At 41.6% G+C, this 21,082-nt stretch overlaps 1 protein-coding gene across 1 annotated transcript; it reads left to right on the top strand.

Moving 5' to 3' along the window:
- The first annotated feature begins 11,881 nt into the window (after positions 1–11,881).
- Positions 11,882–20,580, top strand: LOC148028478 (RNA-binding KH domain-containing protein RCF3-like). The gene is made up of 4 exons (XM_087688785.1): positions 11,882–12,710; positions 19,329–19,727; positions 19,811–20,071; positions 20,162–20,580. The coding sequence occupies exons 1-4, from the start codon at positions 12,096–12,098 to the stop codon at positions 20,429–20,431; spliced, it is 1,545 nt and encodes a 514-aa protein (XP_087544911.1). The 5' UTR covers positions 11,882–12,095; the 3' UTR covers positions 20,432–20,580.
- The last annotated feature ends 502 nt before the right edge of the window (positions 20,581–21,082 follow it).

Genomic DNA, 21,082 nt, shown 5'->3' with positions numbered 1-21,082 from the left:
CCAGGAGTTGGTCATCTGGCGCCAGCGAGAGCTACATAAGAGGCCGTCCGAGCTTTCATTTGCTTTCCCACGCTCTCTGGATCAAGCTCTGCCTCTAGGAGTCGTAGCCAAGATCAAAGATCTAGCTAAAGAACTTGCAAATAGATGGATGGAAGAAAGAAGCATGATAATGACTAGGTGGAGACAAGAGCCCCAAGAGTACTGGGAAGACAAGGTCAATCTGGTTCCCAAAACCGTCCAAGGCTACGAGGCACAGCCGAAATAGCGGAGGAGGATTTGGGACACCAATTTTGATGCCTGGACCGCATTTTGTAGTTCACTCCCCGAAGAGCGTAATGATCCCATCTACATGCCCTACCCCCGTAGGCATGGAGTGGACTACGATAGAGATTTACATGGGGATTATGACTTCCCGAGAATCTATAATGTAAATGCTAGAAGCCCTGAGGAGTGCTTAGTATTTAGGGTAGAAGATATACTTCCCTCCATAAATCGTTTTCTGGTAGACTTCTCTTCTTGCCCCGATCCAGCATTCTTGACCACTTGTAATTACCTCCGACTTCTCAAATTCCTACTACTCCAGAAACCTGCAGCAGAGGAAGCCCATCTCCCCCCACTCTTTTTTTATATTAACTTAGGAATAGATAGCAGAGCCATGACTAGGTTGATGATGCGGGCTACTCTCCTCCCTGCCTTCTGCCTAGAGCTCTTAGAGAATATGAGTGACACCCACTTTGCAAGGTGTAATCACCCCTTCTTGTCCACCACTCCTCTGAGAGCTAAAGCCGGTATTAAAGAATACCTACAAAGTCGCGCATTTTTATCACAATGCCTGTGACCGCCCCGTGACTAAATAGGTGCCACATACCTTGCCCAATGTACTCTCTCCTATTCTCCAAAAAAAAAAAAAACATGTGCTTGCAGTCTTCCTTCACTATTATTGTGCACCACACTCACTGCATCTAGAGTCCTCTCTAGCCCCTCCCCCACTTCACACTTAGGGCACATCAAGGGCAAGACTCTCAGACCTGTCACCCTAAGTTTTGCACTGCACCTCCAACGCCGCACAAACTGGGTCCTCAAGTGCGGGACATTACCAAGGGCTTGCCCAAGGTTAGACCCATCTCCCAGTTCCACTGGCACAGGCACCATGCACTACACAGTGAGATAGACACACCCCCTAGGAAGTGTACCACTTTTCTTGCAGGTTATGTTCGTGTTTCAAGAACTAGCTGATTGGTTGAAGGAGATCATCTACTACATCCTCCAATGACAAGGAATTTTTCCATGAGTCGGACATGACCCCATTACTGCAACTTCAGGAGCTTCGCTACGAAGGTTTAAATGGCTCAACAGATTTCATGTTGCCAATCATCCGCCTACTGATGGCTGCCATGACTGAACCAAATCAAGCCGAAGGAAAACCCAGTGATGGATCTGCCATTGGCATAGATCTTGGAACCTCATCGCCCAATGATCCATGCCCAATGTCTCAAGATCTACGGATCGCTTATTGATTCCACAAACCTGAAGACCTTCAACTCAAAATTGAAGACCCTCTATTCAAAGACAAGGATTTTCAGCCAAGGCCATGGCTTTTCAAGGCAAACAGCGTTTGGGGGGTTTCTCCAGAATAAATCCCTCCAATACCATCCTCCTAAGGGATTGCTTATTGCTTCAAGCATTTCGGATACTCAAAAGACGATCGGCTACATAAGGGGCACCATAACAGTGTGAAGGATGTCGAGTATCTTCATGAAGCCCAAAGCACGCCGGAATCTCTCCTGGTCATCGTCATCAAACTCCATCACCTCTTATTCACAAGTATCAGTGTCATCTACCCACCAGTTCCACCTAGCAATAGCATCATCTATCCCACTACTTCCCACCACAGTGCCATGGGACTGGCACTTGGCTAGGAGGGGGGTAATGTTTACCGCAGCATAGAGGAGCGGGAGATGGAAAAAGAGAAAAAAAAAGAAAAGGCGCCTTAACTGGCAACTAGACCCGGGAAAAAATTAAATGCACGGGCACAATCCTCAAGAAGTCTTGGAGTCGCCCAAGGAGAGTAAAAGAATAAAAAGGGCACCATTAAGTGCGAAAACACTTCCAAAACCTTGTAAAAGAGTGCCAGGCTCACTCCTGTGCAAATTGTATGCATTAGTTGGGGATAGGATAGACTAGAATGGTGGGAAATGAGGAAATGGGCCTAGGCTAATGGCCGGCCATGTAAAAAAGAGGGATGACCGCCCATGAAAAATAGGGCATGTATATAAAGTTGAAAAGTGAATGGGAAGCTCATTCTTGTGTGTGGCCAAAGCTTCTTCTTCTTCTTCTCTTGTTTCTGGCCTTCTTGCTTGTGCTTGAGAGAGGGATTGAGAGAGTGTGAGGGAGTGAGGGAGTGATTGTGTGAGAGTGAGGGATCTTGGAGAAGAAGCTCTCCATCTTCTCTCTTCATCTTCTCCTCCTCTCTTCTCTTCTCTTGTCTCGCACGTGGCTATGGAGGATGAAGCTCATGGGAGAGGGATTGAGGTTGCTTGAGCTTGCCTCAAGGATCGTGGAGCTACCGGTGTGCAAGAAAGAGGAGGGTACTCGATCGAGCATCAAGGTAAGCTCACTACACCCGTAAGGTAGGCATTGCGCGTCGACTATGTGAGAGGTAGCCATGGCCACTCGGTTCGAAACACTTGAGCAATAAGTGGTCCGTAGGTCTCAGGGTAGAGCTTGAAGCTCCCCTCCACCCACCTTCTCCAAGTATTTGGCAAGTTTACACCATTTTATTATCTGCCCAACTACCTCTTTAGATGTCATCACTCCTCCCAAATTGTGGATGCTGCGGTATTTTAATTGAACGCATATATCATCCCCTTGGCTAAGCCATATCTTTTGTGTTGCTCCTCCGAGAAGCGACAACCTATTGCCTTTATCCTATTGACCTACCATTTAGGTTCCTATTGCCACACAATAGCTCACGATTAGTTCTCTTTAAAGGACATCTCTTGCATGGAAGGTAAAGTGACTAGAAAGATTATTGTCGGATGATGAAGGATATAACACACAAAATGAGAAATCTCACATCAATTAATCCCCATACTTTTACACATTCATTCTTCCCTTTAAAATTTAACTCCTATTTTGAGTTTTCATCAAATTTTCACTTTTACTCCCTCCCCCTTGGAAATGATGAAAATGCTTGCTAGGATTGTGGGAATCAAGGTGTACATGCATTCAGTGCATCCATGGTGTGCCTTATTCTTTTAAGAATGAGTATTGTAGAACTTGAGGTTATACTCTAGGTTCGCATAACGGTCCATATCCTATGGATGAATGCCCACTTGTGTGATATAAGTTAATACATCAGTTAAGAGGTCACCAGAGTTGAGTTAGCTTGCAATGTGGAGTTCCTCCTCCATTAGGATCCTATCCAAGTATGGGTGGAGCATGATGTTGTCTTCTAATGACCGATTCATTGTCATGGCTAACACTTTGCCAATGAGGTTGGGGCAACACTGGTCATACTTGGAAGTCTTGATGGCATGTTGTTGGTCCACATTGGTCATGATTTTCTAACCTTATTGAGCCCATGAAATGCATAAAATATATCACTTGCATAAGAAATTGGACTTAGACTTGATTAATCATTGGAGTTTAGCAAGTTCCTGAGGTGGCATGGGAATTTTGATCTTCTTGTGTAGGAGGTGAGTAAGCGTTGGATTAAGGCTGCTTCTCTCAAAATTTCATTGCCAATCATTTCATCTACAATAGTGGGGGCCTTAGTGAAAATGAATTTGTATTCTTCCCAAGAACATGGCAAGGAACATACCTCATTTGCTATGGGTTTGTCGAGTAGGCCTAGGTCCAAATGTTTGCAACTTCTAGCAAATAACATGAAAGTGGAGTCCAATTATTGGATACACATTACTAATTCATCCCCTATATCTATGGCCATGTTAGAAGCCACTTCAAGAATGGATTGTCATGGTTGTGATGGCCTGAGGCTTGCTGGTGGTTTGGGTTTAGTTGATGCATGGCACTTCCACTTGGGATTCTCAGTGGGTGTGGTGAGCTTGGTTTGAGAAGTTTGGAGTTTGATTGACGCTGTGTCATTGTGTTTTGTAGTGGTGATCACCTTAGCGTCATTAGGAAGGAGCTTATTCATGAGCAATTACTCATAAACTCTTGGTTGATCTTCGATCAATAGACCATTTGACCACCCAAGGATTGAGGGCCCTTCCTTTTGGTTGTTCTCCTCCCTTATTTTGATTGACATTTTTAGGCCTTGGTTTTTGGAGCATGAGATTGAGGATTATACATGGCATTGGAGAGTTTGAGTAGCTACATCAAGGTTTTACCTTCATAGTAGCCTTAGGCTCACATCATGGCTTTTGGGACCTAGCACTGCTCAGTCACGCGTGAACCATAGGAGTGTCAACTCTACCATTTAGGCCTAGAGTTTGAGGCATGGAAACTATGCATTCTCAATGATTGACATTTGTGAGACTGTGGTCTATGCTTGGGGACCCACTTGAGTGTTAAGGCAGTAGCTTTGGGTGTGGGTTCTAGAGGGTGGTGGCACTTTGAAATAGGTATATATTGTGGTAGACTACCCCCTCCTTAGGGTTGACACTAGGTTTGGCTATCGATGGTACTACATGCCTTTGGATGGCCATGGTGCCCTTGCTGAAAGCTGTTACTATTCTAACATATCAAATCCCCCCAACCCCATTCAAACCTTGCAAACAACACACCATGAAATATTGAATGATTATGCATACCTCTCAAATTATACTTGGTGCATAATATATTAGGTAAATGTATTTAGTGAGCATTACATGCCCACAAACTTATTTGCATCCATGTTTGGGGATAGTAGATACTTCCTATGCAAAATGCTCATCATCCCAAATTTCTAGCGTTGAAATCATACCTAAGTGGATAATTTCACATCCTCATTATGCACACATGATTAATCATTGATTGAGGTTAATCACACTAATCACCTAGCTTTTTGGCAAAAAATCAAAATTATCTATATACATTCACATCATCCTTGCCGTCGAGATATGCAAGCTCAGTCTACCTACTACCTCTCGACTCTATCCAACAGTAGATTAGCTAGATGACATGTGTGTGTATTTGACTTAGTTGGTACAGTTAGACTAAGTCTCTTTATACTACTTGACTTTAGTTGTAGTACATTGTACTTTGTGTTACTCAATTAGAGTAAGTGTGATGAGTAACGAAGAAGAAGAACATTGAGAGCTGTTTGCTCTCAGTTGCTCCTATCTCTCTCTCATCTTTCTAACACGGTATCAGAGCCATGAACCCCCATGACTCCATGAAGCCTAAGAACCTTGCGAGCTTGGCATCAACACTGTGGGAGTTGGAGCTTGAAGTCAGGAGCTAGAATGAAGAGATCTAAAGTGGTCTACAGGAGAAAAGAGAGGTGTCCTGAAATGTCATGCATTAATGGGGCAACCATATCTTTATGTGTAAGGTTTAACTAACTCTCTATAAAAGTGTACAATAGTCATTGTTGAGAGCTAGTGTATTGTGTAAAATCATTTAAGAAGTACTTTAGAGTTGCATAATTTTGCTTGTGCATTAAATGTAGTGTAGTGAAGAACATCATTTAGCTAGTTTTCTTCAATGTTTAGTTGGGTTTTCTTGCTTGTTTTCATGCTTATATAATGGAACGTGATGATAAGGTAGTGCAAGTCCAAAAAATTTGCATTACTTAAGTGGTTCAATTAGCCTTGAAATGTGTGGATATCTTACTTTTTGAGAAATAAGAGTTTGTTCTAAAAATTAAAGAAAAGGGTGCTATCTCTTTCTCTCTCCCTCCCCCCCCTCTCTCTCTCTCTCTCTCTCTCTCTCTCTCTCTCTCTCTCTCTCTCTCTCTCTCTCTCTCTCTCTCTCTCTCTCTCTCTCTCTCTCTCTCTCTAAGGAATTCAGACCACGATGTGAGTCTCCTAATGCACCTTTTATCATGACTTTAAACAAACAAACCACAAGTTTTCTTTCTCAATAAAGAAAATGCATCAATGTAGCCATTTGCGGGCCTAATCCCTTGTAGTGTATCCAAATCTAATCAAAACATCAGGCAAACAATCAATCCAATAAATTAATACCATCTTGATCTGGTTTTCCTAAACTAGTCAACATTCATCATTGATAAGCCAATCTTCATCATTGATCAGTCTCCTATTCTATTGTATAGTAAGAGTGTAAGTATCTCAATGGTTGATTCCATTTGGGTCTTGGCAATGGAGCCAAAATGTTGGGCTTTTCACTCGACAATAGGACTTTGATGAAATAGTTATTGTTTCAAGAACTTCAATCATAATGGCTATGCTATCTCTCACTTAGCTACAAACACCCTTTCTCTATCCAACCATGCAGTTGTTAATCTACCAAGAAAAACATGTATGACTAGATTCAAGATGTAATAAACTCACGTGCTTACCTATCTCATTGTAGTCACAATGAGCTTGTAAGTGGCCACGATCCAAGTGTTACCTCGCAATTTATTACTCATGTTCCAATTTATTTGTGAATGAAGAGAAGAATGAAATGGCACAAGGGTTGGAGAAGGGTTTCTCCAATGGCCCCTTACTCTCCCTCACCCACACTCACACATAATCTCTCTCTCTCTCTCCCTCTCTTACCCTTAGAAGGTGCTATAATGGATAAGATAGATGCAAGAAGAAGAGCCCTTAAAGTTAACACACAAGCATACATGATATCAAAGACTGCCTTGATGTCTTCCTCTATTAGCATATTGCTGGATGCTTGATTTATGTATGTATCGTGGGGGCCTTGCATTCAATTTGTAGTCTCATAGATGAGCATGTTTATCTATAGCAATGACCTAATCATTAGAAGATAGTGATGTGTATATTTTGTTACTTGAGTGCCACTTAGTGTTTTAGGCTATTTTATCCCAAGAGAGGATCATTACTGCTAGATTTGTATACTTATTTTAGATTCTGATTGGGCTTGTTGTTATGACACTTGAATATCCACAATGGCTATTGCTTCATGCTTGGCAAGTCATGCATATCATGGTTAAGAAGCTATCCATAGTGGCCACTTCTAGTGTGAAAGTTGACTGTAGGCAACTTTCAGAGCTATGGTTGAGTATATTTACTCAAACACCTTTTAGTTGATTTGGCCATTGGAGACAATCATTTGCCACCACCCTCTTCATAGGTAGTCAAAGCACATTGGAAATGCATAGAACCTAGTGTTCCATCCTCCTACTAAGCACATTGAGGTGCTTTATCCTTATGTTAGGGAGAAACTATATTGTAGGTGAGATTAGCTTGGCCTATGTGCCAACATAGGACAACCTTGCAAATCTTTTTGCAAAAGGTTTGCCTTATGAGAAGTTTGAAACTTTTAGCAAAACTTTAGGCTTATAGTGCTCTTTGGATTGAACATAGTCCACTAGGCTTGACACTTGCCTATACATGAGTATTAGCTCTTGTTTACCACATCACTTCTAGGGGAGATCTATTACTATTTCAATAGTGATGTATGTGAATAACCTTATGTAACATGTACGGATCTTGACACATTTTCGTAACCCATCGGGAGGGAAATCCAAAGGACACCGCCTGGCACTCTTGAAGAATGACATAGGTTAGTCAGATAGCACCTCTCGAGTCTTCCTTGCAATGGAGTGTATCGGTCAGCCCTCTAAGGATCAGCCTGAGTTTCTAGGTTCTAACAGATAGGTCATTCTAGCAGCCTTCTAGTGTTGATCTTCAGATAATTCACTTTGGCCAGAACATCTAAATGAAAGCAAACCTGTACCGCACTTGGTTCAAAGAGAATGGGAAACGAGAGGGATGCCCTACTCAACCTCTCTGCCAATGGGGCAAAGTCCCATTCCGGCTCCCTAAGATGGTACAAGCTAGGGTTCTAACCTAGACATCCTAAGGTCAACGTCTTTATTAACTTTTCGAGAAGCCTCCCAGCTCATCAGGACCACCCAGCCATTGGCCATCCGTCAAGGATTTGCACCCACCCGCTTCCCTTGGCGATAGGAACATCTTTAGTTTTTTAAATACCTAAGAGCACATTAATGAAGACATATATGAATAGCTTCATTGATTAGTCCCATTAAATGCATGTTCCTTCACGCAATCTTATGCACTGACACAAAGACAGTATCAGACAAGTTTTATTTAAGGAAAAGTAATTATTATACTGAGAATCCATCTAAAGTACAAGTTTCCATCCATTGCACGATCCCTCAACCCCTAAGGATGATGTTTCATTTTTCCTCCAAGCTTTTGCCCTTGCACTAGTAACAGGGGCCTTGAGAATCTATCTCGAGTCACATAGACCATTTGAGTAGGACCCGAAGGCAGGGGATTTGCAGCCAAAGCCTTTGCCCCCCTTGGCACCCAAGCATCCTCCTATGATCAAACTAATCCACAGAGAGACCTCTTGTGGCGGGTTCGGTCCACATTCCCATTACGTTTATTTAGAACCCCTTGGATAGGGTTGGCGGCTAGCTGGGGGTGGCTTGGCACACCCCTCAAGGAATTTAACTTGATTCATTATACAAGATTCTTATGAGAGCTTTGGTCAAACAATCCTTTCACAAACAATGCTCCTAAAATTACAAGCACAAACAATAATGTGGGCGAGTGTTGAAGCCACCTACTAAGGTGGAGTTCCTTTTTGAACCCTTAGCAATCAGCCTTCAGATTTTTCTTGCCTTGATGTCAATTTCAATGCCCCACTGTGGGGGTAGAGAATACCCTTGTTTCATCCCTCTTTCTTATGCAATAAGAACGAGAATTTATGCAATTGGACTTACATCCAATTAGCAACACCCATTAGTTTCCAGATGGTAAATTTTTCATAAGCTCTATAGCTCTTGGGTTTGGTTTTCGGCAAGATCCAGATAATCCAATCTAAGATCCACAAGGTTCGTTTGAGGGTGGCTCCACCCTCTTGAGAATCCATTACGAATTTCAGTTCCCCTCCAGCATCCACTGTAACGTTTTTCAATCTATCTTGTGGTTGAATTCTTAGTTTGTTACCATCAAAAGAATGGCCTAATGAATTTTCCTCTTACAAGCTAGCTTTAGTACAAATTACGATGAAGACCACATCCTATGCGCAATACAATCAAAATTATATCTATGATATCAAGAGAATCAGGATGCAAGATTTAGCACCCTTGAGAGCAAATGCTTTCTATGTAATGTGAGATCCTTCATGCTTAATATGGAGATGCAAGCTATCTTTTCTAAACACGTCTTGAGATGCCATTCCTTACAATAATTCAATTCTAGAATTTTTTAAAAGATGCATCTTACAACCAAATGGTATTGGCACATACATCCAAGAGTGCAACTTTACGAGTCAAAGACGAAAACTTTTATCTCTTTCTATGAGTTACTTAACACATTTATCTACTCTTCATGTGTGGATCTATGCAAGCTTTGTTAGTTGTGTAATTTTATGAGTGCGAATGACCTACGAATTACAAGCTGCTCTTCTGCAGAAATAACTCTAATGTCATGCACCAATTTATTCAATTCCATGCAAGAAACATGATTAGTTCAATAGACCATTTCAATGTAAGATCATTTCAATGCAAGATCATTTCAATGCAATGAAGTATGATCTTTTGCAAAACAAATCTTTTTCTTTTATGTACTATTTGCTATGTGGGAAAGATTATCAATAGCACCCGGTTATTCAAGGATGTATTATCTACACCCGAACTTGAGTTGTTGTTTGTCGTATCGCCTCAACTGGTAACTCCATTGGTGTTTATGGGATTTCCATCAGCACGAGGCAATCTGCGCTTGGGGGCCATCCTAGGATACCTTTCCTGCTAAAGACAAAGGCTCAAACAACCTCTAATCAAGGGCTCGATCAATGGTCCAAGGCAACTTGAAACTGCTCCTTGCGTGTGCGTCCTTGGTAGATGGCTTGCTGATTATATGTCTCACAAAAATAGTGTGTGGGAACCCCTCTCAAGGGCGAGGGGAGCTTGGAAACTTTCGGAAATTTCTTCTTCTTCTTCTTCTTCTTCTCTCTCTCTCTCTCTATCTCTCTCTTCTCAGCTGCACAGTTCGATAGGGGGGCATGGTATCCCTTTTCATTCCGCGGGGGGGGGGGGGGGGGGGGGGGGGTCTTTTTAGGGAGGAGGGTGATATGGGGGGTGGCGGTGCCGCTCTCCTCAACCTCCACTTGACGGCTTGCATGGCGGCGGCCAATTTCGGACCGCCCAGGTGGAGGAGTTGGGGGAGGGATAGTGGGGGAGGGGGAGGGAGGTGGTACATGTGTGCCCTTTCTTCCTCATCTCCATCGTCGTCTTCTTCTTGTTTGCTTCCCCTCCCTCCCGTTAGTTGGTGGCGTCGACAGGGGGGGGAGTAAAATAATTTGAAATAAAATTAGTGAAAATTATATTTGGGAGAGGGGGTGTTTCCTATGGAACACACAAAAAGGGGGGGGATTACACCTTAGGATTGCTAGGGCATTTTTTGCCTCTCTAGAAGGTTTTCTACCTTGGTCTTATATATACACCTATTCACTATACGATATGTTTAACCTAAAAGAGAATAGAATCAAGGTGGATTGTAGACAAAGTAGGCTATTTGAGAGAATAGAGAAAGCCACACAAATTGCTTAATAGATGCCTTTTTAAATAGGCATATGAGTACACCAAGTACATTGCATTTGATCTAGTTTGGCTTGCCAACTCAAATCCTTATTCATCCACCTCAATACTCTCATTTTTCTACACTCCAAGGTACAATTCATATTGTCTACATACAAGGAAGGAACCACACATACACATGCATACATGTTTCAATACCTCCCTTTGTGTTCTTCTTCTCGGGTACTAATGTAAGGTGGTTAGGTGACTTCTATCAATTATACTGTTACATTGATTGCCCCCCCTCCCATTTAGATGTATAGTTTGGCAACAATTAGTAGGTGGTTGGGCACTCCATCTTTTTCTTCTTTGTCTTCTTCTTCATGTGTTCTTGTCTTTAGAAGAGGTATTCTTCTATCTTCACATTCTTGTTGTTTTCTTCCATAAAGTTTGATTGTCTTTTAAACACGTTTTTGTAAACAAAAGGGAAAATCAAGACCTTATTTGCAGCTTGAGGGAATACATCTTTATGCATTGGTAAGGAGGGTCAAGTCAGCCACCTCCCTTTTTCTCCACCGTTCCACCCATTGTAGCAACAATAATTCAACATGTGCCCATAACCATGGAAAAGTCATGCCATTGTTAAGTAGAGATGATCCTACACATGCCTACATTTATGATATTCTTCGTTCGACAAATATGATAACATATGTTGAATGAAACCTTGTTATGTACATGCATGTGCACATGTGCACACACACACACACACACACACACACACACACACACACACACACACAAACAGAGAGAGAGAGAGAGAGAGAGATAGATTATCCTTTCATTGGGACCAGCATAGCTAATATAGTGCACGATCCTACCCTTGACTTGTTTGCATAAAAGGAGACAAAGAGAGAATTGATATTTCTTTTACTATCTATATTCTCCTTGTTTTACATTTGACAATTTTGAAGCCTTGAGTGACCACCATGTAATGTTGATTGCAACCACGTAATTAGGATTCCGATGGCATCCTTGGGAAATCTTACAATAAGAGATAGTATAGTATAGATTTGTGCAATATCTAGTTTTGATAGTGCAATTTTATGTAGGGTTAAAAAGAAAATATCATTTCTTTCTCGCATTTTCTCGTTTTACATCACATGGCAGCCGAGGCATTAAAGGCAGGCCCAAGAAGATTAGCAATTAATTTAACAGTTGCGTATAGCAATTAATTTGACATTTGCGCAAGATCTAGTTCCCTTAGGGTTTGACGGGGCTTTAGCAAAGCTGTCTCTTGCTCGTATTTGTTGTTGCTGTTGTTATAGTGTTGTAGCACACTGCCTTTCCTCCACAGCCATCGGGCCAGTTCGTCTTCTTCTCGAAGCACAGTCGCGGAGCAGCTCTTCTTACTCCTGCAACGCCTTCAATTTGCACGCCTATTGATCTTGGTGAGCCTGCGCAGGCCATGGACGGCTATTATGACTCGCCTGTGAAGCGCTCGCATTACGACGACGACGATGAGCCGGACCGCGAGGACCGGGATGGCAGGCACAAGCGCCATCGGTTCTCCGACTCGGAGCAGCTTCCCCCCTCCGTGGACATCGTTTACCGTCTCCTTTGTCCCATCCCTAAGATTGGCGCCATAATTGGGAAAGGTGGAAGCATTGTCAAATCTTTGAGGCAGGATACGGGAGCAAAGATCAGAGTGGAAGATGCCGTCCCCGGTGCGGAGGAGCGAGTGGTGTTCATCAGCTCATCTCCTGGACAAGACATGGACAGAGACGGCCGGCTTGCGGATAATGACACCGAAGACATGCTCTGTGCAGCTCAAGATGCTCTCTTCAGGATCCACGAGAGAATTACCGAAGGCGAAGGCCCTCCGGAGGAGGATGAGGAGGAAGATGAGCCCCCTAGGCAGGTCACTGTCAGACTTCTCGTTCCAAGTGGTCAGATTGGCTGCGTGATTGGGAAGCAGGGCCGAATTATTGAGCAGATGAGGAGAGACATTCCGGCCCAGATACGAGTTTTGCAGAAAACTAACCTTCCTCCATGTGCATTTTCAACAGATGAGCTTGTTCAAGTGAGTCTCGTAGTTCTGTCAGCTGAGTGAGCCACAATTAACTACTACTAGAGTCCAATCTTGATAGCAGAAGTGTACTTCAATAAATGCTACTAGCATGTGCTACTCATGTTATGAAAGATCTATTGAAGTGAAGCCCCTCACTAAGCGTGAATTTTGCATGGCTAAACCCAAAGATTTTTGCCAGTATGCGAGCTTAATTTTGCAAGTACATCTCTTTGTTGTAGCATCCTACCTTGAATTACTCTCCTCTGGATGAACGTTGCCCCTACAAATCTCAATACTTCTTTGTAGCTAGGAAGAGACTTGTATAATATTCAGGCTTTTGCAGAAGTCCATTGATGTCTCACCTAAGAATATTGGGAATGAAGTTTTAATTGTATGGATCTTATTTGATCTAGACTAGAGTCCTTTATTTGATGGCCTCCATTGTGTGCACCAACAACAAAAAGGGCTAGATGATATTCGGCCTGATGGATCTAAACCACCAATCACTTATTCATGTGCTTTTCTTGGTGCCATCTTAGTGCTCTTAGAGATTGGCTGATTAGAGCAAACTTCTTGGGACCAGCTTCGCTCTATGAATTCAAGCCACTTAAGGACTTCTTGTAACTTTGAGAGTGAATCATACAACCCATTTAGTTTCTTCTTGACAAAGATAATGCAGCAGTTCTCGACTTTGAAATGTAAGTTCGACTAAGAGTAACATTTCCACATGTTCCATTTGCTTATTTGTGGTGATAATCTATGTATATTCTTTGTAAAGGCTATTAGTCTAGTATTTCTTTGTATGTTACATATTTTGGTGACCAACTATTGTGGAGCTACTCACAATTTGTCTAAGGCACAAAATTATGAATCTCCTTTTCTCTAGTCCCTTGTCCAAATTTACAAGAGGACATGCTTGTATATCCCTTTGAAGAAGGGATGCAAAAGTTGTATGTAAATGCAGTTTTATGATTGAACATACAAGCCGATGACGTGCTGCATGTTGAGTAGGTTATTCCCTTTTCCAAGTGTGAGAATCAACCAAGAGAAATTTTCAACTTCTTGTTGTAACTCCCATCTTGGACTTGATGGCACTCCACTTTGATTTGTCAATTGGTGAAAAAGTGATATTTATTCAACACTCATATGTAGATGTATGTAGGCATAAGCATGCAAAATCTCTACTCTCCTACAATCCTTCTTTGGCTTCGAGACATGCATGTTAGGAGTGCCACTTTGCTATGAGAGGAGAAGTGATTAGGGAAGTCCACCATTTGTAGTATCAGTGAATGGTCTAGGAACCAGACTTGCCTCAACATGTAGTAGAATATGTAGGCATTTCTCTCTACCATGAAAATATCCATGATGGAAAACATTAGCAAGGAATTGGCATTCAAATCCAACATATGAGTCAAAGTTTGATATAGTAGCCATCTATCCATCTGGTACCATGCAAACAGAACAAGGCATGCCTCTATGGAACTTGGCGACCCTCTCTACATTGATTTGATCACTATTGTTGATTTGTCTACATGGCCACCATTTGCAAATAGGCCAGAACACATGACACTATCTCATCTGTGGAGGGTGGGGAAGTCGCCATGTATGCCACTTGGAGTAGATACCAATGAACCTTGATAACCAAGAATGTGGGAAACCATTATTTGTTAGGGAAGTTTCTAGAAGCGCTAGATACATGGATTTGTTCTATGAAGGCAAAGAACTTGCAACTGAGGATAAACAATAATTTGAGAAACCACTATCTATCAAGGAGGCTATAGAAGCACTAGACACATGGATTGGATCTATAAAGGCAAAGAACTTGCAATTGAGGAGCATTGTATCCCAAGCATCAGGGAATGGCCATCTTGGGTCCTTGAAATGCGAAAATGCTATCTCAAATGGATTTGTTGAAGGGGATGCCAAAATGGGAGGGGAGATGTCCCCAGTCCCATCCCCAACAATGGTCCCTACCCCATCTCCTTGTCTCGTCCCCTTCTAGGGGACTTTTTTTTGGGTTGGAGGGGGTTTACTTTTGGGGGCGGGTTTTTCGTGGGTTTTTTTTGTGGGTGAGTTTTCCAAACTTTTTTCAAGGATTGCCCCTTTTGTCACACATACACATACAAAATCAACATACTCATAAGAAGTCATATCAAATGAGCCCACATTACACATGCAGTTTTCCCATAATGGAAAATACACGTATGTGTACATGCACATCTATATGTTCTTCAGTAGTATACATTAATCCACACATCCACCCATCACATCACATGCATACATTTTAAAATGCTATTTATGTATGCCATCCCCTCTGTTGTCCCACCTTGCGTTCTCATTCCTTGCATTTGGTCACCCCCCTCCTCGACCTCGACCCTATCCTAGTTCGTCCCCCTTTCCATGTTACTGTGCGAAGCATACTCTTAGCTCAAATTAAGGTTGTATTGGAGAAAGAGAGAGAGAGCTACCTTGGGCACTTGAGGTTAGATAGCCCACTTAAGATGACAATAGTTTAAAATTAATTCAAACACACAAAAGCCAAGTAGATAACAAATGCAAGGAGTGGAACAAGAACGAGTGAGTTAGAGTGGAGCAACAATGAGTGAGTTTAATGAAAACCTCTCTTAAGTTGAGCAGTTTTTCAGTAGTATACATTAACTCGCACATCCACCCACCACATCACCTGCATACATTTTAAAATGCTATTTATGTATGCCATCCTCTCTCTTGTCGCACACCGCGTCCTCATTCCTTGCATTTAGTCACCCCCCTCCTTGACCTCGACTCTGTCCTGGTTCGTCTCCCTTTCCATGTTACTGTGCCAAGCATACTCTTAGCTCAAACTAAGGTTGTATTGGAGAAAGAGGGAGAGAGAGAGAGAGAGCTACTTTGGGCACTTGAGGTTAGATAGCCCACTTAAGATGAGTTACAGTAGTTCACAATCAATTCAAACACACAAAAGCCAAGTAGATAACAAATGTAAAGAGTGGAACAAGAACGAGTGAGTTAGAGTGGAGCAACAATGAGTGAGATTAATGAAAACTTCACTTAAGTTGAGCATAAAACACAAGTATGTTAAGGATTAGGTTAACAAGAATGCAGTCTACCATATGTAAAGAAGAAAGCAATGCAAAAATGCGAGATTGAGCAGGTGGAAAACCAACAAGCAACAACAAATACAGTCCATACAAGGGGGTAGCAGCTCAATACATAGAGTACAATACAAGATGTGGCATAGAAAATAGGTCATCTAGTCCCATGGTAAGTAGCAGCTCAATACGTAGAGTACAACACAAGATGTGGCATAGAAAACATGCCATCTAGTCCCATGGTAACCGTGAAACACGTTTTCTTGGCATTGAAACGTGAAATGGCTGAAATGGTGGAAACATTTGATTGAAGCTTGAAACGCTCGGACGACTGAAACGGCTGATTGAAACAAGATTTTTAAATTAAAAAAAGATTGATTTTTGGTCTTTTTTGAGAGTTTTTAAACACTTTATATATATGATAGACATCATTAATTGGCACGAAAGGGTTTATATGGTATAAATGTGTAAGTTGCAACTCATTACATATAAAGAGAACTATATCATATCTTGTTCAACCTTTTCACTTGAGTGTTTCGCTTGGGACTTGCCCAAAGGTGAAATGTTTCGGCCCAAAATGCAACGCTTCAAGGGTGAAAAGTTTTGCAATTACCTTGTCTAGCCCACGCTAGCTTGGAGACAAAGAAACACATCAATTCAAACTTACAGTCGGTGAAAACACAATAAATCTTCTATGGCTATTGTGTTGGTAAAGGGAGGAGAAGATATAGTTTGCAACTAGATGTGCAATAGACAAGGGCATGCATAAGGATTCATAGAACATGTTACTAGAATGTGACATGAACTTTAATGATTTAATTAAAATTTACCAAAGATTTTTAATGGAAATGAACTCTAATTTGGGTACCCCTAGCTCTTGGCATGGTAACCATTTGTTATGCACGTGGGTGTTGTTCACATGCACATGCTCATACATCGGGCAGTGAATGAGATACGTGGAGGTGGATGACATGGTTGAGAGTGCTTGGAAGAAGTGTGAAATGAGATGCATGTGCAATCACCAATAGATCATGGATGACAAATTGTGTCTTGGTAAATGTGATGGCAGTCTTGTGAAGGCTAAAACATCATATATTTCTAAAAATTGAAATAGTAAATATTGGTGACATGGCAAATGTTAAACATTAGCCATCTGTTCTTCATGGTAAAGTGATGATGGAAATGACTTCCCAAGTGATGGTAAGAAAGTTTGATAGTGATTATTGGAGTATCATTATGGTGTTCATCTTGGAGACAATCAATGGCACATGTTTTGTTTGTGTTGAGTTGCAAGGAGCAACAAGTGAGTCTACCTACTTGTTGGAGTGTGTGCAAGATTGATGTAAGTTGGAGTTTTCATGGGTTGATCGAGATGAAGACTGTTCAAGGTGGATCAAGATAGAGTGAAAAGCTGTCTAGGATAGGGCAATCAGGTGACCTCATGAATTCTAAGTTCTAGACAGAGCTTGGGCTCTTTGAGTAGATAATTGTGTAAATTTCTATTTTACAATTGTAATTAGGATTTGAGGATCTCTTTTGTCTTCTTTGGGTTCTCTTATCTTCTATTTGAGTCGTACATAAGGTCTTTGTGTCTTATACCATTGCTTTGGCAGTAAAGGATTTGGCATTGGGCATGTAATGGATATGTAGATGGGCTATGAGATACAAGGACAAAGCAAAGGGAACAAGGTTCAATGATAATTTTTCTCCAAATTGAAATTTTGATCTTAGTCAAGTTATAGTGAAAGTTTCACCTAGTGAGCAGCTAGTAGTCCCCTTGTGTTTTAGCAATAGCTCCATTGTCATTAATTGCAGCTTGTAGGTTGTTTGAGGAATTAGTGCCTCTAAAAAGGCATTCTTGAGTTTTGCTGTTGTTTTTATCTCTTTTAGCTTTAGAATGCAAATACAACACGTGTGGGAATTGAGCCAGCAGCTATTTTCCTTTGCTTGGCATGAAGAACATCAACTTAGCTCTGTAACTTCCTAATAGCCAGAAGGTACTATTGTTGTGGTTGATCTAAATTCTGTCAAAATAGGTTATTGCAACATTGTGGGCTGAGATTCTCTCTTACTCTTTGAGATCTCCAGTCTTGGGTATTTTTGGACAACTTTGTCACAAAGAAAGTAATTTTGTTTAGTTTTGCTATGAGAAATCTCTTTATTTGTGAGAGGAATACTGTGGGATTGCATAGGGACTATGCAAGACAATTCTCAAACGGAACGCTTTGCAAATTTGGGCCTGAATGGTGGCAATTTGGCAAGCTGAAGTGCTTTTTGATCCTTTTTTGGAATTGGATGTGCAGGAATCAATGTTAGGTGTGTATTCATTCCATGTTGGCTTTTCCAGATTAAACTTGTCGAAGTATGGTACAAGCACTCGTGCATTGAGTTGATTTTCAATGCGGAGAGGTTGAAGCCACAATAGTTAGTGGAATCAGAGACACACATGGTAGAGGAAAACTCTGTCATCTTTTCACTGCGAGATGGAATTAGCTTAGTTTATGCATAAGATAACATATCTCATTAAGACACTATAGGATATCATATAAAAAGCTAGCTTATCAGAAAAGATTTGCCTTTGACAGGCGGCTGTTAGTTCAGGGGGCCTTTGAGCAATCCAAATTTGGTTTGGGTTCAACAATGAGGCTGAGAAAGCTATTGAGCATATGCAGATCAGTTGTATCTTGAGAAAGGCTAAAAAATCCCAGGCATTTGTATATAATTTGGAGCATTCTCAGTAATTTAAAGAAAAACCAGATCGGGTGCCATTCTTTGGGGTCGAATGTGAATATTTTCTGAAATGTGGTTTATTGGCCTTTGAGTGCTGAAGTCTGTTTTCGGAATGCCTGCATGGCTGAATAGAAGTGACATAGGTTTATGAGGCGGCTCTGTAAGTAAGTTGCTGATGCAGTAGTTTTTACATTGACCTGCATGGTAGCTTCATCAGGTAGTGGTTCACAGCATTGCTCACAAATGAGAAAACATGTAGGGAGCCTTTGGACAGCTATATGGAAGAGAGTGTGAAGTGTTCTCCACATGGTCCCTGAACCTGCCCAAGCAGAAGGGTAGAGTGCAGCATTACTTGAACCATGCTTTGGAGGGGTGGGGTGTAAACCTTACCTGTGAGCAGAAGAGTAAGTGCAGCATTCCTTGAAGCATGCAGGGGAGGCAAGGAGTGTAATTTATAAAACCCTCCCTCTGAAGGACAAAGGTTATTGACATCTTGAATATAGAATGTGAGCTGTTTAAGTTTGTCGTTTGACTTCTGGCAGAGGTTTTAGTACTAAATGGGAATGGATACATAAATATAGTAATAAACAGATATTCAAGCTTCTTTTTCTTAAATAAAGTTGATGTCAGTATGCTTATGGCTTCTTTGTCAGAATTGAAGAGTGGAGGGAAGGTAATTCATTAGAGTTTTCTAAGTAAGAAATATTTTGGTTTGCTTGTCCATTGCTTTCAATCAGTAATAATGAAGCTATTGCCATTGCCAAAGCTGATGTCACTATTCTTATCATGGGATATTGGATTGTGCCTATAGATTTCTGGAACTCCGGCATTGGTCAGAAAAGCTCTATATGCTGTTTCAAGCAAGCTATATGACAATCCTCCACGTGAAAGAATCCAGGGGCCATCATTCTATACTACTCCTCCTGGTGGAAGTTATATTTATGGCGCTGGAGGCCCCATGATGGGTCCAGGTCCTCATGGTCGTGCAGGGCCGGGAAATGCATGGCCAGGACATACTGGCCGACCAGATGGGTTTGCTGAAGAGGAGCTCATGGTTTGTGTGTTGTGCCCTAATGAGAAGATAGGTAAAATGATTGGTAAGGGTGGCAGTGTAATCCGTAAGCTTCGAGAAGATTCTGGAGCAAAAATTAAAGTTTGTGATCCAGTTGAAGACTCAGACGAACGAATTATTGAGGTTTCTGCATTAGAGGTAAGTAGTTATAGTGCATTAGGGTGGTGGCTGGAATTGGTTTTGCCCATGCAAATTTTGATCTGTGTGTGTTCTGTTTGCAGTATATTGATAACTTTGTTTCTCCTGTCGTTGAAGCGACAATGCAAATTCATAAGCGTCTACAAGAGTTCCCAATAGATAAGGAGTCCAGGAATAGTGGGGCTATCATCAAATTGCTAGTACGCTCTAGTCAAATTGGGTGTTTGCTAGGCAAGGGTGGCCAGATAATAACTGACATGAGGAAGTCAACAAGAGCTAACATACGCATTCCTCCAAAGGAAGAACTACCTCGCTGTGCTGACGAGGGGAGTGAACTTGTGCAGGTAAGGTTTCAGGATTGTCTGCCTTCTAGAGCTCATAATAGGCATCTTGCTTTACATTAAAACTTCTCTGAACACTATCATTTTCTGCAGATTTCAGGAGACCCAAGGGCAGTGGAGGCAGCTCTTGCCCAGGTCTTGTCCAGATTGCGAACCAACCTGTTCAAGGTGACACCCGTGCCGCACCAAGGTGTTGCACCCATCATGCCAAGTTATGGAGGAAGAGATGAGCCAGCTTCTCCTGGAGGAATGTACTCACACTCAGGCTATGATCATGGTAACTACAACACATCCCCAGGAGGGACAGGCATCCCAACATCATCTGGCAGAAGTTCCAAGGACTCGCGCCGCAGGCAAAGATAGAGAGCCTTTATATAGCTTTGTGCAGAAGATGAAGTTTTGTTGGGCAGTGCTTATAAAAGTGTCCCTTTCACGGGTTTGTAACTTGTCAAAAGTATGCCCAACCCACTGTTTTGCGGCATGGTACTTGATGGTATGATTTTTAAAAGCAATTTGAGTTTTAGGACTGAGAGATCTAGGTTGTTGTCCAGCTTAACAAGGGAAGGTAAGTTGCCATGTCTGCCTTCATTGTCACTGTAACTTTTCAAAATGCATGCAGAGTAGTGAAATCTTCACATTCACCCATAGCATACAGGTTCTTTTGCAATACCTTGCTTGAAAAGTTCGCATCAGTTAATTACAACAAGATGCTGATAAATTTGTCAATTGTTTGTTAGGCTGGGTCAAATAACCTGCAAGAGTCGTGCAATAGATATGGAATATTTGCATTCATTGCTTGATCCTGATAACACGTAATTTCTGCTTTTGCAGGTAATCAGTTAGCATATTTTACTAGCACAACTTTTTAGATTCAATAACAGGAACATACTCGTATTCTTGATTACCTTATACTGATTTATGACAATTCAATTCAAAATATATATGTTGTGATCCTCCATAGAGGAAATGAACTAAATTTTCTTTTTAGGCTATGAGTCGTATATCTTGCTGTAC

This window comes from Lygodium microphyllum, chromosome 11, assembly GCF_053477565.2.
Source record: "Lygodium microphyllum isolate KBCC chromosome 11, Lygodium_microphyllum_v1.1.10, whole genome shotgun sequence".
Taxonomy (NCBI): domain Eukaryota; kingdom Viridiplantae; phylum Streptophyta; class Polypodiopsida; order Schizaeales; family Lygodiaceae; genus Lygodium; species Lygodium microphyllum.
This window is presented reverse-complemented; position numbering and strand designations above follow the sequence as displayed.

Excerpts from the sequence above, each read along its gene's own strand:
- LOC148028478 (XM_087688785.1), top strand. The coding sequence starts at position 12,096 with ATGGACGGCTATTATGACTCGCCTGTGAAGCGCTCGCATTACGACGAC. Across the intron at positions 12,711-19,328 it reads CAACAGATGAGCTTGTTCAA|ATTTCTGGAACTCCGGCATT; the intron begins GTGAGTCTCGTA and ends TTGTGCCTATAG. Across the intron at positions 19,728-19,810 it reads TTGAGGTTTCTGCATTAGAG|TATATTGATAACTTTGTTTC; the intron begins GTAAGTAGTTAT and ends TTCTGTTTGCAG.